Source organism: Anas platyrhynchos, chromosome W (genome assembly GCF_047663525.1).
Source record: "Anas platyrhynchos isolate ZD024472 breed Pekin duck chromosome W, IASCAAS_PekinDuck_T2T, whole genome shotgun sequence".
Classification (NCBI taxonomy): domain Eukaryota; kingdom Metazoa; phylum Chordata; class Aves; order Anseriformes; family Anatidae; genus Anas; species Anas platyrhynchos.
Window position 1 is genome coordinate 3605943 of NC_092620.1, and position 26261 is coordinate 3632203.

Consider the following 26261-nt stretch of genomic DNA (forward strand, 5'->3'; position numbering starts at 1 on the left):
GGCTGTAGTGAGGTGGGGATTGGTCTGTTCTCCCACATGCCTGGTGACAGGACGAGGGAGGATGGGCTTAAGTTGCTCCAGGGAATGTTTAGGTTGGATATTAGGAAGAACTTCTTTACCGAAAGGGTTGTGAGGCATTGGAATGGGCTGCCCAGGGAAGTGGTTGAGGCACCATCCCTGGAGGTCTTTAAAAGATCTTTAGATGTAGTGCTTAGTGATACGTTTTAGTGGAGGACTTGTTAGTGTTAGGTCAGAGGATGGACTAGGTGATCTTGGAGGTCTCTTCCAACCTAGATGATTCTGTGATTCTGTAATGTGACACCCATCTATAAGAAGGGTCATTAGGAGGACCCAGGGAACTACAGGCTTGTCAGCCTGACCTCGGTGCCAGGAAAGGTGATGGAACAGGTCATCGTGAATGCAATCATGCAGCATATGCAGGACAACCATAGAAACAGGTCCAGTCAGCATGGGTTCATGCAGTCAGCAAGTCTTGCCTGACCAACCTCATCTTCTATGATGGGGTGACCCGCCTGGTGGATGAGGGAAAGGCTGTTGACATAGTCTACCTAGACTTCAGCAAGGCCTTTGACATGGTCTCCCACAGTATTCTCCTGGAGAAGCTGGCAGCCCATGGCTTGGACAGGTACACTCTTTGCTGGGTTGAAAACTGTGTGGTCGGCCAGGCCCAGGGAGTGGTGGTGAACAGAGTGAAATCCAGCTGGTGACCTGTTGCAGGAAGAACGGCTGAAACACGACAGACACTAGTATGGTCAGATCATGCTCTCTTTTATTACCCAAATAGCCTGACTTTTATAGCAAACTTAACAGGGGCGGACAGTGTTTCACACAAGATTATTGGTCAAAAGCACTCAAACAACTGCAAGAAAACAACCCCACCTGCAAGAAAACAACCCCCTTGTGATTAGCAGTCATGTAGATCCCGTCCTTGAAGCCAGCTGCTAGCAACAATATTTTTCTAAATTCCTCAATCAGGCGATGTGGGAACACTGTCATGGGAACTTCTCATAGTTGCCCTGGTAGCTTGGTTTGCTCAGCTGCAGCAAGCCATGGGATCTTTGCTGTTTCAAAAATCCCTCAACAGTGACAGGTCACTAGTGGAGTTCCCCGGGGATCAGTGTTGGGGCCTATCCTCTTTAATATCTTTATTGATGACTTGGATGAGGAAATCAAGTGCATCCTCAGAAAGTTTGCAGATGGCACCAAGTTGGGGGGAAGTGTTGATCTGCTGCAGGGTAGGAAGGTCCTGTAGAGGGACCTGGACAGGTTGCATTGATGGGCAGAGGCTAATGGGATGAGGTTGAACATGACTAAGTGCCGGATCCTGCACTTTGGCCACAACAACACCATGCAACACTACAGGCTTGGGGCAGAGTGGCTCGAAAGCTGTGCGGAGCAAAAGGATCTGGGGGTGCTGACTGATGCTTGCCCGAACATGAGCCGGCAGTGTGCCCAGGTGGCCAAGAAGGCCAACGGCGTCCTGGTTTGTATCAGGAATAGTGTAGCCAGCAGGACCAGGGAGGTGATTGTCCCCCTGTACTCTGCTCTGGTGAGGCCACACCTCAAGTACTGTGTTCAGCTTTGGACCCCTAATTACAAGAAGGACATTGAGGCCCTGGAGCATGTCCAGAGAAGGGCCATGAAGCTGGTGAAGGGCCTGGAACTCAAGTCCTATGAGGAGTGGCTGAGGGAACGTGGGTTGTCTAGTCTGGAGGAGAGGAGGCTCAGGGGAGACCTTATTGCTCTCTACAGGTACCTTAAAGGAGGTTGTTGGGAGCTGGGGGTTGGCCTTTTCTCGCAGATAACTAGTGACAGGACTAGAGGGAATCGCCTCAAGTTGCCCAGGGGAGGTTTAGGTTGGAAATTGGGAGGCATTTCTTCTCAGAAAGAGTGGTCAGGCATAGGAATGGGTTGCCCAGGGAGGTGGTGGAGTCACCGTCCCTGGGGGTGTTTAAGGAAAGGTTGAACATGGTGCTTAGTGGGTGATATTGGTAGTGGGGGAATGGTTGGACCAGATGATCTTGGAGGTCTTTTCCAACCTTAATGGTTCTATGATTCTTCTATTTGTTTTCAGGTGGAGGTGGAAGTATCTTACTGTCTTTTCATCTTCTCAGGGTTACACTTCATTTTGGAATGATTGCATCTCCTCAGGTTTGCGTGGCTGCATGTTAATCGAATTGGCATTGCGAGGGCGTCTTCAGCTAGAGGCTTGCGGAATTAGGCGCAAAAGTCTATTGACAAGAAAGGTAAGTGGGAGGAATGTGTTCATATTTGCTTTTGCATCGTGTTCTTGCAATGCAGTAGTTACAAGTAACAGTGAGTTTTAAGGTAAAACATTTTTTTTCTTTTCCTATGAATGGGGTTAGAGATTCTGAGTAGTGACTTACATTACAGGCACAGAGTTATTATCTAAACTGTTTCAGTGGTGAGTTGAAAGGTCTTGTAAAATTTTCTGTACTTGTTCTCAGTTCCTGTTTGTTCTCTTGATGTGTTCCTGCTGCTGTTGGGAGCCTTTCGCAATCATCTGGCTGTGGCTGTGGCCAGGGTGCAGTGATAGCAGTTGCTGCTGGGTTCCAGCAGCACCAGTTGCAATCTGTCGAAGGAACTGGCTTTTGCAGTGTCAGTGAGATGTGAGCTGGGGCTGAGATGGACAGCTAACTGACAGCAAGATAGATGTATCCTGCAAGCCACCAGTTAGTGCTGGTGTACACAGTATCCTCTGCATGGTATGCTTTGCAGTGCGTAGGAAGGAAACATCCTTGTACCTTAGGCCCCTGAGAACACAAAACTCTAGGTAAAGTGCGTGACTGGTGTGTTAAATTGATTGTACTCGCTGACCTTTAAGATGAGCAAAGTTTTAAGGTTCTTTATTGAATTAGGATGAAGATTTGAAGCTTTAATTTATTGATTTTGCTGTCGTTTTTTTTTCCTTAGTACAAAATGTGCAAAGTCATAGTTTGAATTCTACTGTTTGAAAAGTCATACTGTTTGAATTTCTACTTCATCAGTATTAGTGGATACTTGTAAAATAAGTTTATTGAATACGTGGTCAAATATTTCTATCCACCACAAGGAAATCCTCTTTCATAGCCTGTTTCCCCGTCAATATTATGCTTTGCTGATTTTTTTTTTTTTTAAAGGAACACTTCCAAATTCCCTAATCTTCTCCCAGCTTCCTTCTCCTCCAAAGAATTGAACCTCTGTTCAGGCAAACAGCACCTGCTTCTTTTAGCTTCATTTAAGCATATTCAGCACTGATTAGTTTCTACATTTTTTTTTTCCTCACAAAGCTTTTGGCTCCTTAGGCATTCAGGAATGTTCTTTAACAGCTATTTTCTTTCTATGCAAACCTTGTCAGGTCTGTCTACCTGAAGTTTTAACTGTCTTTTTTTTTTTTTTTTTTTTTTTAAGGAAAATGGAGAAATAACCAAATAACCATGCATATCTTTACTACAGCATACAAACCAAATTCTTGTCTGCCTCTCGTTCCTCTTTTAAAATTTTATCATGTGATTTTTAGGGGTGGGTCTGTCTGTGTTCTTTTTTTTTTTTTTGGCTGCTTTAAGGAAAGCTAAATCTAACTAGTATTCAATGCTTTGTTCTTTTTGTTGGGGTGGTCAACAAAAAATCTAGAGATTTTTGCAGGCAGGAGCATTCTATGAAAAAGACAATATAAAATTCAAATGAAGATTGATTTCTGCTTATAGAATTTCATGCAAGTAAAATCCCTAACTATTGATATCTATGATGTTTCTTCTGTCCTACCCTACCTCTCAGTTTAGAAGTCATTCTCATGTGTCTTTTCTCATTTTATGTAAAGTCTTGCATTGTTTAATATGAAATTGCAGTCTTGTTCCCATGTTTAGTAGATTTATGTGCCTGAACTCTACCAAGTGTCCACCTCCACCCTCCTTTGGTACAAGCTTGCAGGCTTTGCTCGCTTTAATTCACAGAAAAAAACACAAGGCCAAGTACCATGATTAGTGAATGGAATGAGCTGTTTAGTTGTATACAAGGTTGCAATTCAGTGAGGTGTGGAGCTTCAGCAGCAAAGACAGCAGTCCTGTCTTTGCAAGAAAGCTTATTATTTTTGGAGTCTCTCTTTATTTTTTACTGGTGTTTGTGCAGCCTTGTCAGGTAATCACTCTGTCTGAAAACTAATTAACGTATCTGATCCGTTCAATTTTTATTTGGATCATTTTCTTGGTTTTGTCATCAGGTGTGGTACAAGCAATAGCTGAGAAGAAGAGGAGGGTAGAACTAGTTCTTTGGTCAGTAGTGCAGATATATAAACATGCTTGAATGCTGGAGACAAATGAGATGGAGAAACTGGCAGACGGACTTGATGAGCTTCAGTAAAAATTCTGAAAGTCAGTAGGATGTGTTTTTATGTTGCAACATCCTTGTAAATTTGGCTTGAGAGTATATAATCACTGCATTGTTTTGGAGTTGTATCTACTGATGGTATCACTGCTGGAAACAAATGAAAGCCGAGGTTTGTATGTAAATAAAGCAATTTCTAAGACTAGTGGTTATTGAAGATAGAAAATGGCTTCCTTACTATGTCAGAAAGCAAAACCAATAATTACAGTTTTTTGAAAGAAAAGAAATCTCAACAAATCATTGGTGGATTAACTTCAGTATTTTATAATTGATAATTCTGAGTGATTTGTGCATGAGTGATTTTTTTCTCATAATTATTATTAAAACTAAATTATAAAGAGTTTACTCAAAAAGTCAATGCATGAGGTGCTTCATTTTTAGCATTGCCTAATTGCAGAGCTTCATTGTGGAAAATGCAAATTAAATACTCTGTATAATTGAAATGTTCTTAGCAGTCAGATACCAGGCAAAGCGATTACGTGATAAACAGCTGAAAAATTGGGATAAAGAAAGGCTTCCTTAATAGAGCTAAGGATCATCACATCTGAAGAACCAAGCTATTAGCTTCTTTCTCTATCTTAACTCATCTATTAAAAAAATGAAAATATTCCCCTTGAGGATACTTAGTCTTCTGTGATGATTCAATTCACAAGATGCCCGACCCACTCAATTTCCTACTCTTCTTGTGCTTTAATTAACCAAGAGACATTGATCAATAAATCCTTGTCCAAGAAAGAGCAGATCTGTGAATATAGGAGAGAGGTGGCTGAGCTCCCATTATTGCCTGTCTCCATGTGCTGAGAAAGGGAGGGGGAAAAGAAATATTGAGAAGTATAAATCAAAATACTTTTGTTTCAGGGGAAGGATAATTGGAAGAATCTGTACAGTGAATGTTCACTGTAGCATAGTATAAGAAACAGTGCTTTATTGCCTGGCTTCAGAGAATGGTAAACTTGGAGACAAAATCTCCATGTTTTGTGGCTTCACAGGAGCTTATGGAGTCCTGACTGAATTGAATGGAAGAGTCTATGCTCCTTATAGGTCTTTGCTCTAAGTGCCTGTGTATTGAGGCTCAGATTGTCATCATGGATTATATTCAAACTAACTTCTTAAACTTCCTTGTAGTGGCAGTAAAAATATTTTAACCCCAAATAAGCAAGGAAAGCTGTTTTCTAAACCTTTTAAATCTTTTTTTTTTTTCTTTCTTCAAAAATGCTCTGAAGTCTGGGTTACATCTCTTCAGTGAGGGGTGTATGTGTGGTGGTGGTTGTTTTTAACAAAACAAGCCAATAACTTGACTTTGCATCTTATCTGTTAGTGAGATGGTGAGTAGTAATAGGTTACCAGCTTCAGGAGGCTGGAACTATCCACTATAACTAAGGTTACTGTGAAATTAATCATATGGGACACTTCAAAGAAACTAAAATTTTGCTGGAATGTCAGTTTTTAGAAGTAAAGATAAAATTGTTGGGTGTTTTTTGGCTATTTATTAAAGGAATACATGAAAGGTGGGTATTAATAGAGCCAAATTTAGCAACCAAAAACCCAACTTGAAATATACTAATGTATAATTAAAGAATAGAAACTTCCAAAAGTTCAGAAAAATTGGTATAAAACTGGAAAATATTATATATCCTTATAATGTGGTTAATGAAGTTTTTGAGTGAAGTTACACTACAAGCTTGTAAATCATAAAGTTAATGTGTTGTTCTGTGTGTTTAATTTCAAGTAGGGATTGTCTGGACTAAAATACTAAACTCCTGATTGCTATCAACTTTGCAAAAATATTTTACATGCTTTACTTTTATATCTGATCAAACCTAGTTCTTTTTAACCTGTCATTGCTGACTGTTTCATTCTTGCTGATTTAATAAAGTTTTAAATTTTAGTGCTTTATATACACTATCTAAAATCACAGGAGCACAGAATCACAGAACTGAAGGGGTTGGAAGGGACCTCAAAAGATCATCGGGTCCAATCCCCTGCCAAAGCAGGTTCCTTAGAGTAGGATGCCCAGGTAGGTGTCCAGACGGGCCTTAAATATCTCCAGAGAAGGAGACTCCACAACCTCCCTGGGCAGCCTGTTCCAGTGCTCTGTCACTCTCACCGTGAAGAAGTTCTTTCGCATGTTGGTGCAGAACTTCCTGTGCTCTATCTTGTGGCCATTACTCCTTGTCCTGTCCCCGCAAACCACTGAAAAGAGGTTGGCCAAATCCCTCTGTCTCCCACACCTCAGGTATTTATACACATTAATGAGATCCAGTCTTCTCTTCTCCAGGCTGAACAGACCCAGGTCTCTCAGCCTTTCCTCATAGGGAAGATGCTCCAGGCCCCATATCATCTTTGTGGCCCTCCGCTGGACTCTTTCCAGGAGATCCCTGTCTTTCTTGTACCAGGGAGCCCAGAACTGGACACAGTACTCCAGGTGAGGCCTGACCAAGGCAGAGTAGAGGGGGAGGATCACCTCCCTTGACCTGCTGGCCACACTCCTTTTAATGCACGCCAGGATCCCATTAGCCCTCTTGGCCATGAGGGCACGCTGCTGGCTCATGGTCAACCTGTTGTCCACCAGGACCCTCAGAGCTCGTCTCCAGCAGGTCGTCCCCCAGCCTGTACTGATACTTTGGGTTGTTCCTTCCCAGGTGCAGGACTCTACACTTGCTCTTGTTAAACCTCATTTGGTTTCTTCCTACCCATCTCTCCAGCCTGTTCAGGTCTCGCTGAATGGCACCACAGCCTTCTGGCATGTCAGCCACTCCTCCCAGCTTTGTGTCTGCTGAGGGCAGACACTATTCCCTCATCAAGGTCGTCAATGAAGATGTTTAACAAGACCGGACCCAGCACCGACCCCTGGGGAACACCTCTAGTCACAGGCCTCCAGCCAGACTCTGCTCCTCTGATCACCACCCTCTGAGCTCGGCCAGTCAGCTAGTTCTCAACCCACCTTACTGTCCACTCCTCTCTCCCATACTTTCTCAGCTTTGCTAGCAGGATGTCATGGGAGACAGTATGAAATGCCTTGTTAAAGTCAAGGTAGATGACATCCACGGCTCTCCCCTCACCTACCCAGCTGGTGATGCCATCGTAGAAGGCAACGAGGTTGGTCGAGCACGACTTCCCCTTGGTGAATCCATGCTGACTACTCCTCATAACCTTCTTCTCTTCCAATTGCTTGGAGATGGCATCCAGAACAAGCTGTTCCAACACCTTTCCAGGGACAGAGGTGAGACTGACTGGCCTGTAGTTTCCCGGATCCTCCTTCTTGCCCTTCTTGAAGACTGGAGTGACACTGGCTATCCTCCAGTCTTCAGGCACCTCTCCTGTTCTCCAGGACCTTTCAAAGATGATAGAAAGCGGTTCAGCAATCACCTCTACCAACTTCCTTAGCACACGTGGATGCATCCCATCGGGACCCATATGCTTTATATACACTATCTAAAATGGACATAATATTCTAGCTATAACCTGCTAGGTATTCACTAAGATCTTTCCTACAACTTTCCTGTTAATACAGCTTAGAATGAAATTTTCCCTTTGTCAAAAGACTTGCCTTTTGTTGATTCGTTTGGTTTTTATTTTACTGCTAGAATTACTAGATGTTTTTTCTGCCATTCTGATTATGCAGTCATTTATTATATCTTTCATATTTGTTCCTTGTTTTTCACTCTGACTGTAATACTTTGCATTTTTTTCTGATTTCATCTCATCCTTGGACGCATCGCCAGTTAAGGTTCACCTTGCCATTACAAAGCTGTCCTATCACTGCAACTCATTTCTGTTCAGTGTTATCTACAGACCCTATGAGAATACATTCTTCTATTTGTAGCAAGAATTATTAGAACTACAGAATTAAACTTGGGATGTATTTCAATGGAAAACTTAAAGCTTTTACTGACTGGTAACAAGCATCTTTCTGATTACTGGGAAGCTTTACTAAAAAAATAAGACTTTCTACCTACTGCTTCTCTATTTCTGGAGTTGTTTTGATGTGGTTAAGTGTTGCAGGAAGCACGGCCGAAAGCACGACAGACACCAGTAGAGTCAGATCATGCTCTATTTTATTGCCCGAATAGCCTAACTTTTATAGAGAACTTAACAGGGGTGGACAGTGTCTCACACAAGATTATTGGTCAAAAGCACTCAGACAAACAACTGCAAGAAAACAACCCCTTGTGATTAGCAGTCACATAGACCTTGTCCTTGAAGCCAGCTACTGGTAACAATATTTTTCTGAATTCCTCAATTGAGCGATGTGGGAACACTGTCATGGGAACTTCTCATAGTTGCCCTGGTAGCTTGGTTTGCTCAGCTACAGCAAGCCATGGGATTTTTGCTGTTTCAAGAAATCCCTCAACAATTCCCCCTTCTTCTTTTGAGCAAACCAAGCCCAACACAGCAGTTTTACAAGTAACTCTTTAGCTATACTTACAACACACAACGATGATTACCACCACCATAAACCAAATCCTTAATCCCCTTGTGACTAAACCCAGCAACCATCTACACCTTGTTTCAAACAAGTCAGTGAACCATTGATCGAAAGGATTGATACCATATTGAATCTTTCTCATGTGCTCTTTCAGGAAAGTAATGGATTTGTGAATTGACTCATTATGATCAGAAAGGTTTAAACAGTACATTCCCTTAAAGTCCTCACACCCATTCCTTTGAGCCAAAAGCAAGATGTCAATAGCAGCTTGATCCTGTAAAAGCAGATGTCGCAGACTATTTTGATCTGGTAACATCTCCTCAAGTATCTCTGTCGTGGCATAGGCTTGCCTCTTGGCCCATCATACCAATTTTTCTAAGTTGTTACGTGCGGCCGCAGATGCCACTCCAGGCACTGAAATTGCTAATGCCGCTCTAGCTGCAACCCCACACAATTCAACATTATCATTGCAATCCGATGCAAGCAATGCCCATTTATGTCTGGTGATCTCACGCAACTGTAGCAAGCTAGGAGCAAATACAATGAGTTTATCTAAGTAACATGGACATCTGATAGCATTTGCAGGGATACCATGCCAGGCCCCATCCCCACAAATCAGAAGCACATCAGGAGGCAAGGCCAAAGCTGTACAATTGTTCCAAACACTGTAGTTGTTACCCCTCGTCTCCATGCTATAAACCCCTAAACCCTGCTTAGCAGCGTCATTGTAATCACAGGTGTTATTTGTGTTTTTGTACCGGTATGGCCCTTTCCCAGTTCCTGTAGCAGGATTCATCTGATAGCCACGGCTACGTTCACATTTGTAGCCACCTTTCAGGTTGATACAGATTTGACTACAGATACCAGGGTTTTGACATTCATCAAAATCTCCACAGTTTCTCTTGTCTACAAAATCAAACCCAGCTGGACAGTCACATTCATTTATGTTGCATTCCTTCAGGGGCTCATCACCCCAGTCCTTGCAGTCTCTCTGCTGGTTACACACTTTATTGATATCTATGCATTCTCCACTTCTGCACTTGAATTTGCCAGGTCCAGAGCACTGAATAACATTGTTACAGTTTGCTTCATCAGTGCCATCCAGACAGTCTCTCACACCACTGCACTGCCTACTCCCATGGACACAGCTCCCATCTACACATCTGAACTGGTCTGGTCTGCAGGTCCGAGAAGGGCAGTTAATTTCATCACTTCCATCCTTGCAATCAGGATCTCTGTCACATCGCCACTTCTTGTGGATACATTCACCTGAGCCGCACTGCACCTCACTCGCAGAACACTTCACTGGAGGTGCAGGCTGGCGGCCACACTGATCCAAAGATTCATACGAGTGGTCGGAGCAGTCAGCATCATCATCACACACCCAGCTGATAGGGATGCAGGTAGAATTCTTGCACTGAAACTCATGAACACCACAGGTAGGAGGTGCACACTCCAGCTCATCGCTACCATCACTGCAGTCATCTTGACCATTGCAGACAAAGCTTTTGGAAATACATTGCCCACTACTGCATGTGAATTCTGCTGCACTACAAGTCACAATGCCACAATTCTCTTCATCTTCTCCACTGTCACAGTCCTTTTCACCATCACATTTCCAGGACACTGGGATACACTGGACTGACTGAGGACCACAGCTGATTTCATTTACCCGACATGTTCTCATATGACACAGATCAGCACTCTCATCAGACCCATTTTCACAGTCCGGATCCCCATCACACGGCCATCTATTTGGCACACACTGACCACTGTTGCACACAAAGTCAGATTCAGCACACGTCTTCTTCACACAAGCACTCTCATCACTGCCATCTGAGCAGTCTTCACATTTTACTCTAGCACTGTCGGCAGCAGTGCACAGTCAGGCTAGGGCGAGCAGCAGGCAGAGTGCCCTGCACCATCACCTGTGTCACTTATACTACTCCTATTACCCATGCTGTTAGTGTCAGTGGCATCCTCCTTGTACCGTTTCTGTCTTTGTCGCCCCTTACTCTCCCCCTTTTCTTTTTGCCACTGACCATTCACCACAAATGGATGAGACACATGATTACTGGTTAGGAAAGAGAGTGTAATGTCTGCTATACGGCTGCAGGCAGTGCCGGCTGCAACCCTAGAAGCTGTTTGTGAACGAGCCTGCCGGTGGGCATTTGGCAGTGTAATCTGCGTCTCTGCATTCCTGCCCCGCAATAGAGCTAAATCGTCATTAGTAATCCGTAGAATGTGGCAACCCCACGGAACCTTATCCAGAAACACAGTTATAACACCGATCTGGGGACGAATAGTCTTTTTTGCATTGCAAGATAAGCCTCTTATAAAGAGAATGTTAGAGCGAAGCAGCACAGCCGCTGCTGCTGCTGCCTCCGTGGTTCCGTCAGACAGGCTGCAGGGTCCTGATGTCTGCCCCTCTGCTCTGTGCCGACTCGCCACACGGTGAGGGTCGGCTGCCGTAGTCCACGGACGCCTCTGGTCTCCCGTAGCAACTCGATCTCGGATGTCCCGCATCGCACCGCGATTATTTCAATGTCCCGCGTTTTCCGCGGCTCTGTTTCCCGCGTCTCTCCGCGATTCCGTTTCCCGCGTCCCGCCGCGATTGCGTTTCCCGCGTCCCTGCGCGATTCCTTTTTCCGTTTCCCGATTCCCGCCGCGATTCCGTTGTTCAGGTCGCTGTGCAGAGTGTTTCAACGTCTCTCAGGTGTTCCGGCGTCCGCCAGGTCTGTCCTTGTCTCTCGGAGTTGGCCGTAGCCCTGCAGCGTCACTCAGTGCTCTCTCCGTGCGGTGGTCGGCTTGCCGTGTGCCTCGGGTCTCCCGGCGCCGCTCCTGTGTCCCGATGTCCCGGAGCCGCTCCGATGTCCCGGCCTCAGCCTGTTCGGGTCTCAGCCTGTCCGGGCGCCGTATGTTGCAGGAAGCACGGCCGAAAGCACGACAGACACCAGTAGAGTCAGATCATGCTCTATTTTATTGCCCGAATAGCCTAACTTTTATAGAGAACTTAACAGGGGTGGACAGTGTCTCACACAAGATTATTGGTCAAAAGCACTCAGACAAACAACTGCAAGAAAACAACCCCACCTGCCAGAAAACAACCCCTTGTGATTAGCAGTCACATAGACCTTGTCCTTGAAGCCAGCTACTGGTAACAATATTTTTCTGAATTCCTCAATTGAGCGATGTGGGAACACTGTCATGGGAACTTCTCATAGTTGCCCTGGTAGCTTGGTTTGCTCAGCTACAGCAAGCCATGGGATTTTTGCTGTTTCAAGAAATCCCTCAACAGTTAAGTTTTTTTCTTTGTTTCCTGTTAGCACTTTATAGGCATCAGGTAAAAAGATAAACTGGCAATTCAAGTTGTTTGATAAGTTTAATCATTATTTTCATAAGCAGCTTTGGTGCTGTAGTAATTATACTTTTCCTAAAGAAACAGTGTTTTCTTTTTGGGTCTGTGTCCTTTTTACAATTAAACTACACTGACTTGGGCTAATTAAATCCATAAGTTTTTAGCTTGGTGCTATTGTCAACAAGCCAAGCATCCTGGTGGGGGTCTGTTATAGACCGCCGAATAATTAGTGGACGAGGGAAAGGCTGTGGATGTGGTCTACCTTGACTTCAGCAAGACTTTTGACACCGTTTCCCACAGCATTCTCCTCAAGAAACTGGCTGCTCGTGGCTTTGACTGGCGTATGCTTTGTTGGGTTAGAAACTGGCTGCATAGCCGGGCCAAAGAGTCATGGTGAATGGAGTCAAATCCAGTTGGAGGCCGGTCACTAGTGGCGTCCCCCAGGGCTCAGTACTGGGGCCAGTCCTCTTTAATATCTTTATTGATTATCTGGATGAGGGGATCGAGTGCACCCTCAATAAGTTTGCAGATGACACCAAGTTAGGTGTGCGTGTCAATGTACCAAGGCCAAGTGCCGGGTCCTGCACCTGGGGCGCAATAACCCCAAGCAGAGCTACAGGCTGGGAGATGAGTGGTTGGAGAGCTGCCAGGCAGAGAAGGACCACGGAGTGATGGTTGATAGTCGGCTGAATATGAGCCAGCAGTGTGCTCAGGTGGCCAAGAAGGCCAACAGCATCCTGGCTTGGATAAGAAGCAGTGTGGCCAGCAGGTCTAGGGAAGTGATTGTCCCCCTATACTTGGCTCTGGTGAGGCCGCACCTCGAGTACTGTGTTCAGTTTTGGGCCCCTTGCTACAAGAAGGACATCGAGGTGCTCGAGCAAGTCCAGAGAAGGGCGATGAAGCTGGTGAGGGGTCTGGAGAACAAGTCTTATGTGGAGCAGCTGATGGAGTTGGGCTTGTTCAGCCTGGAGAAAAGGAGGCTCAGGGGAGACCTTATCGCTCTCTACAGGTACCTTAAAGGAGGCTGTAGCGAGGTGGGGATTGGTCTATTCTCCCATGTGCCTGGTGATAGGACGAGGGGGGATGGGCTAAAATTGCTCCAGGGGAGGTTTAGGTTGGATATCATTTAGTGGAGGACTGGTTAGTGTTAGGTCAGAGGTTGGACTAGGTGATCTTGGAGGTCTCTTCCAACCTAGACAGTTCTGTGATTCTGTGTTGTCTTTCTAACCAAGAGGAAGAAAAAAAAAAAAAAAAAAAGGTATTTGTACATGGTTTATATAACTGCTTGTACTGGTAAACAAGCAGTTACTTAAGTTCTTAAGTTTTATTACATTCCTGTGAATGATTTTCTTTCTCCTGTGCTCTCTTGGGGAAATAAGTCAAATAAATCATTTTAGAATTTATTAAATGGAAACATAAACCCCTGTAATATATAATGTCATTTATTGTACGTACAGATTTTGCTTAATATATATGAACTGTTAGTGAATGGAACGTAATATTGCTGGTCAGCATGTTTTTCAGAGCTGAAAAACTTACAGATGGTGTATTGACATTGATCTATGGAAGAAAACCAGTTTTCCTGTTTTTTTTCAGTTCCTAACTGATTTCTCAGTTTCATGTGGCCTAATTGTTTAACTGAAGTATTTTTAATAAATTGATTTGAAGCAGTAAAATAGAGTGCCATCAGAGATCAGTTTAACGCTGTAGTGTACTTTGTTTTGAGGAAGAAATGAAGGACCTAGTCAGGTCAGTGGATTATCTTCCTTAAAAATATGTATATATAAACAAAGAGTTATTAAGCATGTATGAATGCTATAAGTTTAGTTAATTTTCCTGTTTTTTATTGTTGGATGTTTATGGTATATGAACTAAGTGAAAATGCTGTGTTTCGTTCTGTCATAGGTGATTTGCAAGTCAGATACTTCTACAGGGGATGTTCTGCTTGATGAAGCTCTGAAACACATAAAGGAGACCCAACCTCCTGAAACAGTACAAAATTGGATTGAACTGCTTAGTGGTAAGCCTTGGACATAACATATTTGCTTTTTTTGTAATCTCTAGTGATGCCACTCAATATGGCATCGCTAGAGATTACACTGCAAGACTTTGGAGAAGAAATTATGCAAAAATGTAATTAGTCTGTCCTCTAGAGCAGTCTCTTGCTGATTGTAGTCTTTAATCAAACATAAGTAACTGTTTCTTTTGACTTAAGTTGGTACTGAAAGGATCTAGATTGAAGTGTCAGAACATATCAACTCTATGGAAGAGATGTCTTCTGCTGAATCTGAAGTGAATCAGGACTGTGCCCTTAAGACGTATAACTGCCTTCCTCTGTAACTGGAAATGAGGGGTAGTAGAAGTTTAGAGTATAATCACATGGATTCAGTATTCAGAGCTTTTTGATGAGGAAAGAAGATAAAGAGCTCACTGTTCCTATGTAAAAATTGAGGGTGAAAATTCAGCCATCAATCATAAAGAAACAATAGAGAGGAATTCTGTTTTTCCGTTAACTAGAGAAATGTAACAACATTAGAATATATGTTGAATATATATGTATTTCTAGTTGTTCAAAACAAAGGCTTCAAGATGAGCACTTTGTGCGCAGCTTTTTCTGTAAAGGAAAGTAAACTGAAATAAATTAAACTACATAAATTAAACTGAAGAGATCAGTGGCCAAAAGCATTATTTTTTCTGTAGCCAAAATGTATCACCAAGGCTTGGCTGTTTTTACAAAACACAAAATGCAGCTTCCCTGGAGTAGATCAGAGCTGTACTTCAGGTGCATGAGCAGTAGTGCGGAGAGAATCACTATTTTGTCAGTAACATAACTTTGGGAGGTAGGGGGCAACGAGACTTGAAGTTGTTCATCTAAATATATTTGTTACTTGTAATAAGGGGAATGGGCTAAAGTTGCGCCAGGGGAGTTTTAGGTTAGATGTTAGGAAGAACTTCTTTACCGAAAGTGTTGTTAGACATTGGAACAGGCTGCCCAGGGAAGTGATGGAGTCACCATCCCTGGAAGTCTTTAAAAGACGTTTAGATGTAGAGCTTAGGGATATGGTTTAGTGGGGACTGTTAGCTGTGAGGTTGGACTCGATGATCTTGAGGTCTCTTCCAACCTAGAAATTCTGTGATTCTGTGATTCTGTGATAAACAAGTTTCAGAAGTGAGTAAAACCTCTCCAGCTTTCTCTGCCTTCTTGTTTTCATTATGTTCTTCCCATTTGTCCTGTACCACCTGAAATAGCCTTCCTTGTACTTTAATATTTTCTTGCACAGTTCATACTGTGTCCTTGCCATTCCTTCCTTCTTGTTCCATGAGTGTTTGTCGGAGAGAGAACGAAACATTTCTTGTCAGTAGGGGGTGTTATAAATGGCTCAGGATTCAAATTAGGATTAAATAAAAAAATAGGATTTATTAAAAGAATATAAAGGAATAGAGGTAAGCAAACAGCGCTGGGTGCACCGGGAGTCTCCGCTCCACCAGGACGCACACCAGTTACATCAAGCAGCTGATTTTTATGCACCTAGACTAATACATATTCATTACTACTTCTAAAAAAATAGATTATTATAATTAGCTTCCGGGGTCCAGTTCCTCCTACTGGAGCATGCGCATCAGTCTCCTCTGGGGGTCTCTAGGGGTCTTTCATGCTGAAGGCTCGTAGTCTTCCTCTCACCTTTGTACTCACTCGGCACTATTCCAAGTTTATGGAACACTCTCTGTACACTCTCTGCAGGTCTTGTTTCCCAACCGTCCTTCAGCTTCTTTTTTCTTCCTCTTAATCTCTTGGCCCCCCTGGCCAGATACCAAGGATCCTCATAGTATCCCATAACAGTCACTAGTTGTTATCAGTTGTTCTGAAACTCCCAGACATCAAACACAAACAGCTTTCTTATTTGATGCTTCACGAGTAATTAAAACATTCTTCCCCAGCCATTCACAGACACATCTATAGCAGTGTTAAGTTAATCTCAAAGAAGACAGGAAAAAAGGCTGTAACTGTTAGAAATAGAAGTCCGGAATAACAAAAACAAACAGGTTCATAAATTTAGGGAGTGTTTTCTGAAGACGTGATAGATTGACTAGAATGAGGGGGAGACTGGGACACACTGCATCTGTGGTTCAAGAATTAAATTGCCAGTGCAGGGCCCAGAGGCATACAGGATTCAAACAGAATTGTTCTTTATGGACACGAATTGTTAACACATTCCTCACAATCCCTTATCTTCTTTTTAATATCAACAATTCGTGTCTCTTCTGTTGTTAAATGGATTTCATCAGTCTGTTCTTGGAGGGTCCAATTCTTAAGCATCATAATTGACATATCCCCTTCCTTTTTTTAATGAAGTTATTATAAATGTACTATTTATCACCCGGTGTATTAATAATGTAAGACAAGGTATCATACAAGGTATAAACAATAACATCTTTACACCACATAACAATAAAAATAACACTCTTTTAACCCATGGTCCACCAGGCAGCCATGAAAATAAATCCCATTCCATATCCTTCCAGGTTTGTGTTTGCTCGCTCACTTCCCCCCTCTCCTTCTCTGGGATGGGAGAGAGAAATGGGAAAGTGAAGCCTGTGAGTTGAGATAAAAACAAGAAAATAATAATAATAATAACAATAATAACAATTATAATGATGATAATATTACTACTAGTAATAATGTATATGAAACAAGTATTGCACAATGCAATTGCTCACCACCTGCTGTCTGATGCCCAACCTAACCCCGAGCAGTCCGGCCCTCCTCCCAGCCTGCCTGCTGGCAGGACAGTGAGAAGCTGAATTTGGCTTGGTCCTTGGCTTGGTGTAAGCACTGCTCTGTAACAATTAAAAACAATTAAAACATCAGCATATTATTAACATTCTTCTCATCCTAAACCAGAACATAACATTCTATCAGCTACTAGGAAGAAACACCCTTTTTATCAATCTTTAAACAGCAATTACTAAAGCTAAATTTTCCACAGACTTCTCCTTCTTGTGCTAGTAAATAATCCAAAGCTAGGCAATTTTGATACAAAGCAGTTCTCATCATTTATAACTATTTCTATTACAGCTAATAACCTAATTATTCTATTAAGTATATATACTGGGGTCCTATAGTCCCAGGATCTGTCTTCTGCCCACGTATCTGGATCATAATAGGCAAACACCTTCAGGGTTGATTCAGGTTTGTGTTACCGTTCGGCCTGTCAGGGTGATCCAGCTCCTGGAAAACGAATCACAATTTTATATAGGTTAAAAAAAAGGTTCTTATGTTATTTTCTCAGGACAACCTGACCTTAGTGTGGGAGAAGTCCGGTCGAGGCCCTCTCACTCGGCAGTCAATACCCATAGGGGTTGCCTCCCTCGGTAGACCATACACACCGCAGTGGAGGGTCCTGCCCTGGTCTTGCCTTCTCCCTTTCCTCACTTCAAGCTTGTCCCCTTTATTTGGCATCCTTAATTCATGCAGAGCCTCGTTTCCAGAATATTAGTTCTTCCTTAGCTTGAGTTTCAGTTTCCCAGGAGTGGACTCAACCCTCCAAGTTTCAGTAGTTACTGGTCCTTTTATTCTGGATGCATGGGTCCCTTTCTGCGGTTCTCACAGCTGTTTCAGTAGCCAGTAAAACAAGGTACAGTCCCTCATATCGAGGGTTCAGTGATTCTTCCCTCCCGTGGCTGCTTGTTGAAACACTTTCTTTTTTATCTTCTGACAAGTAAAGCAACAGTTATGTAATTTGCTTTGCCGTATGGCCCTTTCCAGGTTCCTGTAGCAGGATTCATCTGATAGCCTTTCAGGTTGATACAGATTTGACTACAGATACCAGGGTTTTGGCATTCATCACTATCTCCACAGTTTCCCAGCTGGACAATCACATTCATTTATGTTGCATTCCTTCAGGGGCTCATCACCCCAGTCCTTGCAGTCTCTCTGCTGGTTACACACTTTATTGATATCTATGCACACAAAGTCAGATTCAGTACACATCTTCTTCACACAAGCACTCTCATCACTGCCATCTGAGCAGTCTTCACATTTTACTCTAGCACCGTTGGCAGCAGTGCACAGTCAGGCGAAGGCGAGCAGCAGGCAGAGCGCCCCGCACCGTCACCTGTGTCACTTATACTACTCCTATTACCCATGCTGTTAGTGTCAGTGGCATCCTCCTTGTACCGTTTCTGTCTTTGTCTCCCCCCTTTTCTTTTTGTCACTGGCCATTCACCACAAATGGATAAGACACATGATTACTAATTAGGAAAGAGAGTGTAACGTCTGCTATACGGCTGCAGGCAGTGCCAGCTGCAACCTTAGAAGCGGTTTGTGAAAGAGCCTGCCGGTGGGCATTTGGCAGTGTAATCTGCGTCTCTGCACTCCTGCCCTGCAATAGAGCTAAGTCGTCATTAGTAATAGTTATAACACCGATCTGGGGACTAATAGTCTTTTTTGCATTGCAAGATAAACCTTTTATAAAAAGAATGCTACAGTGAAGCAGCACCGCTCAGCACAGCTGCCGCTGCCTCCATGGTTATGTCAGACAGGCTGCAGGGTCCTGATGTCCGTCTCTCTGCTCTGTGCCAACTCGCCTCACGGTGAGGATCAGCTACCGGTGTCCACTGACGCCTCTGGTCTCCCGTAGCAACTCGATCTCGGATGTCCCACGTCGCACCGCAATTACTTTAATTTCCCCGCGTTTTGCAGCTTCTGTCAGGTCTATTCTGTGTCTCTCAGAGCCGTCCGTGGCTCTGCAGCGTCTCTCAGGGCTCCCTCCGTCCAGCGGTAGTCCCTCCGTAGTGCCGTAGTGTCTCGGGTCTCCCAGCGCCGCTCCAGTCTCTCGGCGCCGCTCCGGTCTCTCGGCCTGTTCAGGTCTCAGCGAGTCCAGGTCTCGGCCTGTGCGGGCTTCATATGTTGCAAGAAGCATGTCATATCATGCACCTGCCTTTTTCTTGTCACAGTCAAAACATTTAAGAGCAAAAATAGGATACACAAGATACACCGGGCCCATATATTAGGCACCACCACTCAAAACTTGGATAAAACAGCACTTCTTTTCAGTCTGTAAAGCACTTCGTTCGTCTCTGCCCACTCCCCTTGCAAAGAGTACAGAACCACGGATCGGAACTCTGCACTCGCTTTGCAGCAACGCTGCGTCTCACTCACACAGCACAATCGCACACGGAGGCCTCCAGCACATCTCATTCATACCACAGGAATATAATTTACAATGATAACCAACCAAATAAGTATTGTCTCTGACTGTGTTCTTCGTGAAGTGACTTGTAACACTTTGTTTCAAACCCTTACATTTACACAAATACTTTCAACACAAAATGCATACATAAAGACACATACAATTATTAACACTCCAGTTAGTATCCCTCCAGCAGCGGAAAACATACCGTTTGTCTGCAGTTTCAGGAGATCTTTGCTCCTGCGGTGAGCAGCTGAGAGTGGAGTCCCCTCCGAGCAAAAACACTCAGGGTGTACCTAGGGGCGTCCACGCTGCAGCCGATCCCGCAGCCGAGCAGAGTGCCTCCTGCCTGGCTCACCAAAATGCCTCACAGAAAGCTGACTCCACAATCAGTAGGATTGTAAAGTAGGTATGTTTACTCAGTTCCGTGCAGCACGGGGCGGGTAGTCCCACCAAAGTCGTGCACGCCTAATGTGGCAAATTGCTTTAGTAAAGAGTTACATATACATAAACATTCCTATACATATACATAACCTGTCCCTTTATGAACAGTCCTCCTTATTTTAGACCCCTTGGTTAAAGTCTGAACCATGAGGTTGTTTTTGATCTGGTTCTCGGGGTCCGAGAGGCTCTTGTTATCTGGAGGTATAAGTGCAGCACAGGCACAAATGTAGCACATATTCATTCTTAATCAATTGCTCTCTAATTTCTAATTCCAATGTTTCAGCTTGCTCTTTTCTGGATCCACGGGTATTCTACTATTAATGTTCAAAGCCTGACCCCGTCCTCCGTGGATCAAAATACATGGGGTCTTAAGGGTTCTTTTGGTCATTCTATCATATAATACTGGATCATTTTCAATTTACTCTTTAATTTTCTGGGGCCCCTATTGTTCCAATTTCTAATCATTATTCATAATGGACTTTTTGGTCATATATCTGGCAATTTGCTCCCTTTCTGGTCCTTGGTCTTTGATTTTATCTGACCCATCCGGGAATTTTACTTGTGGCAATTCCCACAGCCCTTGGTTGCCCCTAGTGAGAGTGTCTTGCAGGGGGTTTAGGACCTATCACCCACCCACGTATCCCTCTCTTCACCGGCCCAGCCCCCCCGACAGGAGATTAGAACCAGTGAGAAAACAAAAAGACCTCCACGCTGACTTTAGGAGTCTTAGTTACACTCTCACACACAAAAACTGGCAACCGCACCTTTACCCAACCGGACGGTATCTTACGAATCAGTCGTCTTCGTCCAGAATCCAATCGGACGGTATCCACAAGCGTCTCTGCTGTCTTCGTCTGGGATCGAACCAGACGGTATCCAAACGACTGTCGTCTTCATCCGGTTTGATCCCAGACACCGGAATCCAACCGAATGGTATCCAAACGACCCTGTCGTCTTCGTCCGGATCTTTGCGCGCAGAATTATGGGCAAAAAACAGCCGGCAAGGGAGCTCAAAAAAATAAAATTCTTTGCTTACCTTTATTCAGGTTCAGGATGGCATTAGTCCCGATCTGACTCAAACAGGAGCCACCAAATGGTGGGGCGCCTCTCCTAGATTAAATCAGAATTCAGGAACTATAGCCATCCCGGACGAGCCCCCAAATAGTTATAAATGGCTCAGGATTCAAATTAGGATTAAATAAAAAAATAGGATTTATTAAAAGAATATAAAGGAATAGAGGTAAGCAAACAGCGCTGGGTGCACCGGGAGTCTCCGCTCCACCAGGACGCACACCAGTTACATCAAGCAGCTGATTTTTATGCACCTAGACTAATACATATTCATTACTACTTCTAAAAAAATAGATTATTATAATTAGCTTAGGGGACATTGCTGCTGCACATCCCTGCAGGCTAGTCTGTTCTTGCTCAGCTCTACTCCACTTTCACAGATTGCAAAAGCAATTCTTTTCCTCCAGCCAAATACATAACTTGCTCTGGCTTTGTCTCCCAGGAAAGAGCTCATAAAGTTAGTACTGATTCAAAAAAGGTCAACTAATGAATGAACAATGTAGATTTCCTTGAGGCACGAGCCTGCTAAGCTTTCTCTGGGAAGATTATCATCATTGGTGCTGTGACTGAGACTTGGATCAATCCTTTTTAATTGCCCATGGGTATTTAATTACTAGTTCTTTGATGGCATTAGGGTTCTTTGCATTTCCCATGGTTAAGAGAACTGCCCTGTGAAGATTTTTTTTTTTTTCTTTCTGTAAATTCTTTTAGAATTTTACTTTAGGGGTGGATCCTGGAAAATAGCTATTCCAGCCATAATTATCAGAGACGCAAAGAATACTGCTTAAAGGTCCAGTACATACAAGTTCAAAGCCATCACAGAAATATTTGTATGGACATTTGAGGCTATATTTTCCAGGCTGTTCTTGTTTATAAGATCACCTCTAAGGGAAGCAAGCATAGGGAATATAGAAGTTTGGATCAAAATGTCAGGTCTTCCTGCAGATGAAATAAATGTTACATCTGTGTAACGGTGGAGATTGGTCACAAGGTGTCACCACAGTACTGATTTTTATTATCATATAGATGCATTCACCTGACAAATTTAGAAGCATCTAGGAAATAACCTCTACTATGTGAAACACTATAAGGAGACCGCCTTTTCTGGGGGAGGTGGTGGCTGGCATATGATAGTTTCATTTGTGGCCAAGCTGGGAAATCACACCTCAATGAGGTGTAGGACCTATAGGGACTTACATAGTTCAGGCCTAGGTAGATTCTTTACCTTTCACTATGCAGTTGGTGTTACCTCATTTGTGTACTTAACCTGGCTGTTACTTAGATGCAGTTTGCCACCTTCCATTGCAATGAGTGAAACCTTAAATTAATCTGTGGGGTTTTTTTTGTTTGTTTGTTTTGTTTTGTTTTTGGTTTAAGTAGTATTATTAAAAGATAACCAAAGATTTTTTTTAAAAAAAAAAAGCTTTCTAAGATACAAGTTGCTATAGAAGTTGTTATATTGTTTATGGAAAAAACACTTCTACATAAGAAATACTTAATGCTGTTTCTTCCCTTGCCTCTTAAAGCGTATAGGCTGTTTAATATCAGGAGGAGATTTTAATATTTAAAGTAAATACTGAGGTAAGCTGGACCTAAAAACTTTAGCTGAAGTAAACGTCTAATCAAAGAAGGATTTCTCAGTGCTTGACAACTTCAGCTTTATCAGTAGCTGCTGGTGTATTATTTTGTGCTTTTAAAATTCCTTTAAGTGCATACATGTGCTCTGAAGTGCCCATTTGTCCTGCCATAACAAAGCATTAGAAATAGTTTTCATAGAAACATCAAAGCCCTTCTCAACACGAGTGCTCTTCTGTACATCCATCCACCCACACTCACATGGTGCATGTCTGTTTCACCTTGGAGGGAGCAGAAGTGGAAAGAAGAGCATAAAACTGAAGAAATAAGTGTACTGGGTCTGGCTGGAATGTTAACTTTCCCGGTAGCAGCCCATACATTGCTGTACTCTGAACTTGTAGCTGGAACAGCAGTGTTATCACACCAGTGTTGTGTCCACTGCTGAGCAGCAGTGGCACAGCACCGGGCCTCTCTCTAACCCTCCTAGGGGGTGGGCAAAAAGTGAGGAGAGAAACATCACTAGGGCAGCTGACCTAAACCAATCAAAGGGATATTCCATACTATGTGATGTCACACTCAGCAATAAAAGGTGGAAACAGGAAGAAGAGGGGAGGGGTGGGCTCTCGTTGGGAAAACGTCGGTCCTCCTCCCGAACACCGGCTACGTGCGTTGAGGCCCTGCTTCAAGGACGTGGTCAATCATCGCTCATTTGTGGGAAGTAGAGAGTAATTTCTTTCCTCTGCACTTCCACATAGCCTTCATTTATTTTATTTGTTTGTTTTCCTCCCTTCTTTTTATTTTTCCCTTTCCCCCTCCCTTTTCCCCTTTCCCTTTTTATTTCCCTTTAGTTAAATTGTTTAGTTCATAATAATCTTTATTTAATTATTATTATTATTTCCCTTTAATTAAATTATCCTTATCTCAACCCGTGAGTTGTTCTTTGCTTTACTTCTCCCCCTCCTCATCTAAAGGAGGGGGAGTGAGAGAGCGGTTGTGGGGTTTAGCTGCCCAGCACAGTAAAACCACCACAATAAGAGAAATGAGGAGAGCATATGGGATAGGTGTGCATTAGCTTGCCTTTGTGACAGAAAGAATAGCAATGATGCTTATAAGTCTTACAAGGAGCGGCTGAGGGAGCTGGGATTGTTCAGCCTGGAGAAGAGGAGGCTCAGGGGCAACCTTATCGCACTCTACAGGTACCTTAAAGGAGGCTGTAGCAAGGTGGGGGGATTGGTCTATTCTCCCACGTGCCTGGCGAAAGGATGAGGGGGAATGGGCTAAAGTTGCTCCAGGGGAGGTTTAGGTCGGATATTAGTAAGAACTTCTTTACTGAAAGGGTTGTTAGGCATTGGAATAGGCTGCCCAGGGAAGTGGTTGAGGCACCATCCCTGGAGGTCTTAAAAAGACGTTTAGACTTTGATATGGTTTGGTGGAGGACTGGTTAGTGTTAGGTCAGAGGTTGGACTAGGTGATCTTGGAGGTCTCTTCCAACCTAGATGATTCTGTGATTTTTCCAGTCCCTGAATTGACAAAGACTGAGCAGACAAGGCTGGAGGAGATGCTTTTTAAAACTTTTTTAATTTTCATTTTTATGGTTACTGTTTAAAAAAAAAAAAAAAAGTCTTCATGGCTAATTTTTCTTCAGTACAGAAGTGCTTGTTTGTCATATCTTTGCTCAAGACATGGCTTAGCTAGTGTTTCATCCCAACTTTAAATGCACAGTGAAACTCCTCAGAGATGCTCACGTGGTCTCAGTCTCTACGCATGTATCTAGATGGGTCAGAGATCAGAGAAATGGTGACATGAGCGCGCTAACTTACTGTAATAGTCAGCTATATGAATTTGACAGCTCATTCTGCACCACGGGAGAGGAAAAAATTGCTGTAGTAGTACAGCTTAGATTTTGCCTGACTGTTGGCTTTTTTGTTTGCTTTTTTTTTTAGGTGAAACATGGAACCCATTAAAGTTGCACTACCAGTTACGAAATGTCCGTGAACGGTTAGCTAAAAATCTAGTGGAAAAAGGTGTACTGACAACAGAGAAACAGAACTTCCTTCTTTTTGACATGACTACGCACCCTCTCACCAACAACAATATCAAACAGCGCCTCATCAAGAAGGTTCAAGAAGCAGTTCTTGACAAATGGGTGAATGACCCCCACCGCATGGACAAGCGCTTGTTGGCACTCGTTTATTTAGCCCATGCTTCAGATGTTCTGGAGAACGCTTTTGCCCCCCTTTTGGATGAGCAGTATGATTTAGCGACAAAGAGAATGCGGCAGCTTCTGGATTTAGACCCTGAGGTTGAATGTATGAAAGCCAACACGAATGAGGTTCTGTGGGCTGTTGTAGCAGCTTTCACAAAATAACTGCAATCAGACTGCAGTGTTCTCTTTTCTTTCATGTAAACCAATTGTTTCTCTTCTATTGGCTATTCATGTTTTCTGTAATTTGTACCTTCTCACATGAATTGGCTCTTGTTTAATGGAATTATAAGTGGTGTATTCCCTCTTTCTCTGTGCATCTGTATACAGGATTCTGTTGGTACAAGAGACCTTCCTATTTAAAACAACAGAAAAAGGTTTTACTGCCATATTGGCTTTCCATTTCCTTTTAAATTTGAGTTATCTGAAATATTTGTTACTCTGTTTTTCATCTTATTGTTATTGAAGTGGTTTAACATGGAAAGCACCTCGAGGAAACGTGCATGCAATTGGATCACTAGTCTCAGCTGACACAGATGTGTGCATGCATCAATATTTCTGCAGTACAATTCATAACAGATCAAAAAGGGCCTTTTTAAAAAATCACCAAAGGTCCATGTCGAAGTGTCTGTCAGGGCATTTTATACACAAATGTTGTTTCAATTATGTCTGACAAAATTACTTTAAAAGCAGAAATTCCATTTAACAGCTTTGTCAATAGTTCCTGTAAAACCCCATAAAATTTACAAACATGAACCTCTGTAATATATAAAGTAATTTGTTGTACGTACAGATTTTGCTTAAGAATCCAGAAGCTGCCCCATGTTAGATAAGGGCCCCGCCGCTGGCTAGAACCAGGCTAATAAGCAATATCTTTTGTGCCTCTGTGAGAGCATATTTAAAACAGGGAAAAAAATAATCTGCGGGGGAACAGCAGCTGGGAGATAGAGAGGAGTGAGGAACAGCCTTGCAGGCTCCAAGTTCAGTGAAGAAGGAGGGGGAGGAGGTGCTCCAGGCTCTGGAGCAGAAGTCCCCTGCGGCATGTGGTGAGGACCATGGTGAAGCAGGATGTCCCCCTGCAGCCCATGGAGTACCATGGTGGAGCAGGATTCCATGCTGCAGCCCATGGAGGAGATCATGGTGGAGCAGGTGGACCTGCCCTGAAGGAGGTTGCGGCCTGTGGAGGACCCCCGCCAGAGCAGATTCCAGGACAGACTTGTAGCCCGTGGAGAGGAGCCCACACAGGAGCAGGTGACCTGTCAGGAGCTGCTGCCCGTGGGGGACCCAGGTTGGAGCAGTATGCTCCTGATGGATGGACCCCATGGTATGGACCCATATCTGGAGCAGTTCTGGAAGAGCTGCTGCCTGTTGGAAGCCCACACAGGATTAGTTTAGGAAGGACTGCATCCCGTGGGAGGAACCCCACACTGGAGCAGGGGACAAGAGTGACCGAGGAGTGGCAGAGACGAAGCGCTACAGACTGACTGCAACCCCCATTCCCCTGCACCACTCGGGGGGAGGAGGTGGAAGTGGGCAGATGGGGGAAGGCATTTTTGGTTTCATTCCTTTGTTTCTCACTTCTCT

General features: G+C 43.6%; 1 protein-coding gene and 1 pseudogene across 1 annotated transcript; one reads left to right on the forward strand and one right to left on the reverse strand.

Moving 5' to 3' along the window:
* Positions 1-225: 225 nt before the first annotated feature.
* LOC113842275 (Golgi phosphoprotein 3) lies at positions 226-25435 on the forward strand. The gene is made up of 3 exons (XM_038169431.2): positions 226-2267; positions 14097-14211; positions 24418-25435. Exons 1-3 carry the CDS (start codon positions 2037-2039, stop codon positions 24840-24842), a joined length of 771 nt encoding a protein of 256 aa, XP_038025359.1. The 5' UTR covers positions 226-2036; the 3' UTR covers positions 24843-25435.
* LOC140000556 (very low-density lipoprotein receptor pseudogene) lies at positions 8406-11831 on the reverse strand (annotated as a pseudogene).
* Positions 25436-26261: the final 826 nt, after the last annotated feature.

What these genes read in the sequence shown, in the direction of transcription:
- LOC113842275 (XM_038169431.2), top strand. Translation starts at nt 2,037, where the DNA reads ATGATCTTGGAGGTCTTTTCCAACCTTAATGGTTCTATGATTCTTCTA. An exon ending in AAAGTCTATTGACAAGAAAG is followed by an intron (nt 2,268 to 14,096) that starts GTAAGTGGGAGG and finishes GTTCTGTCATAG; the next exon opens with GTGATTTGCAAGTCAGATAC. An exon ending in TTGGATTGAACTGCTTAGTG is followed by an intron (nt 14,212 to 24,417) that starts GTAAGCCTTGGA and finishes TTTTTTTTTTAG; the next exon opens with GTGAAACATGGAACCCATTA.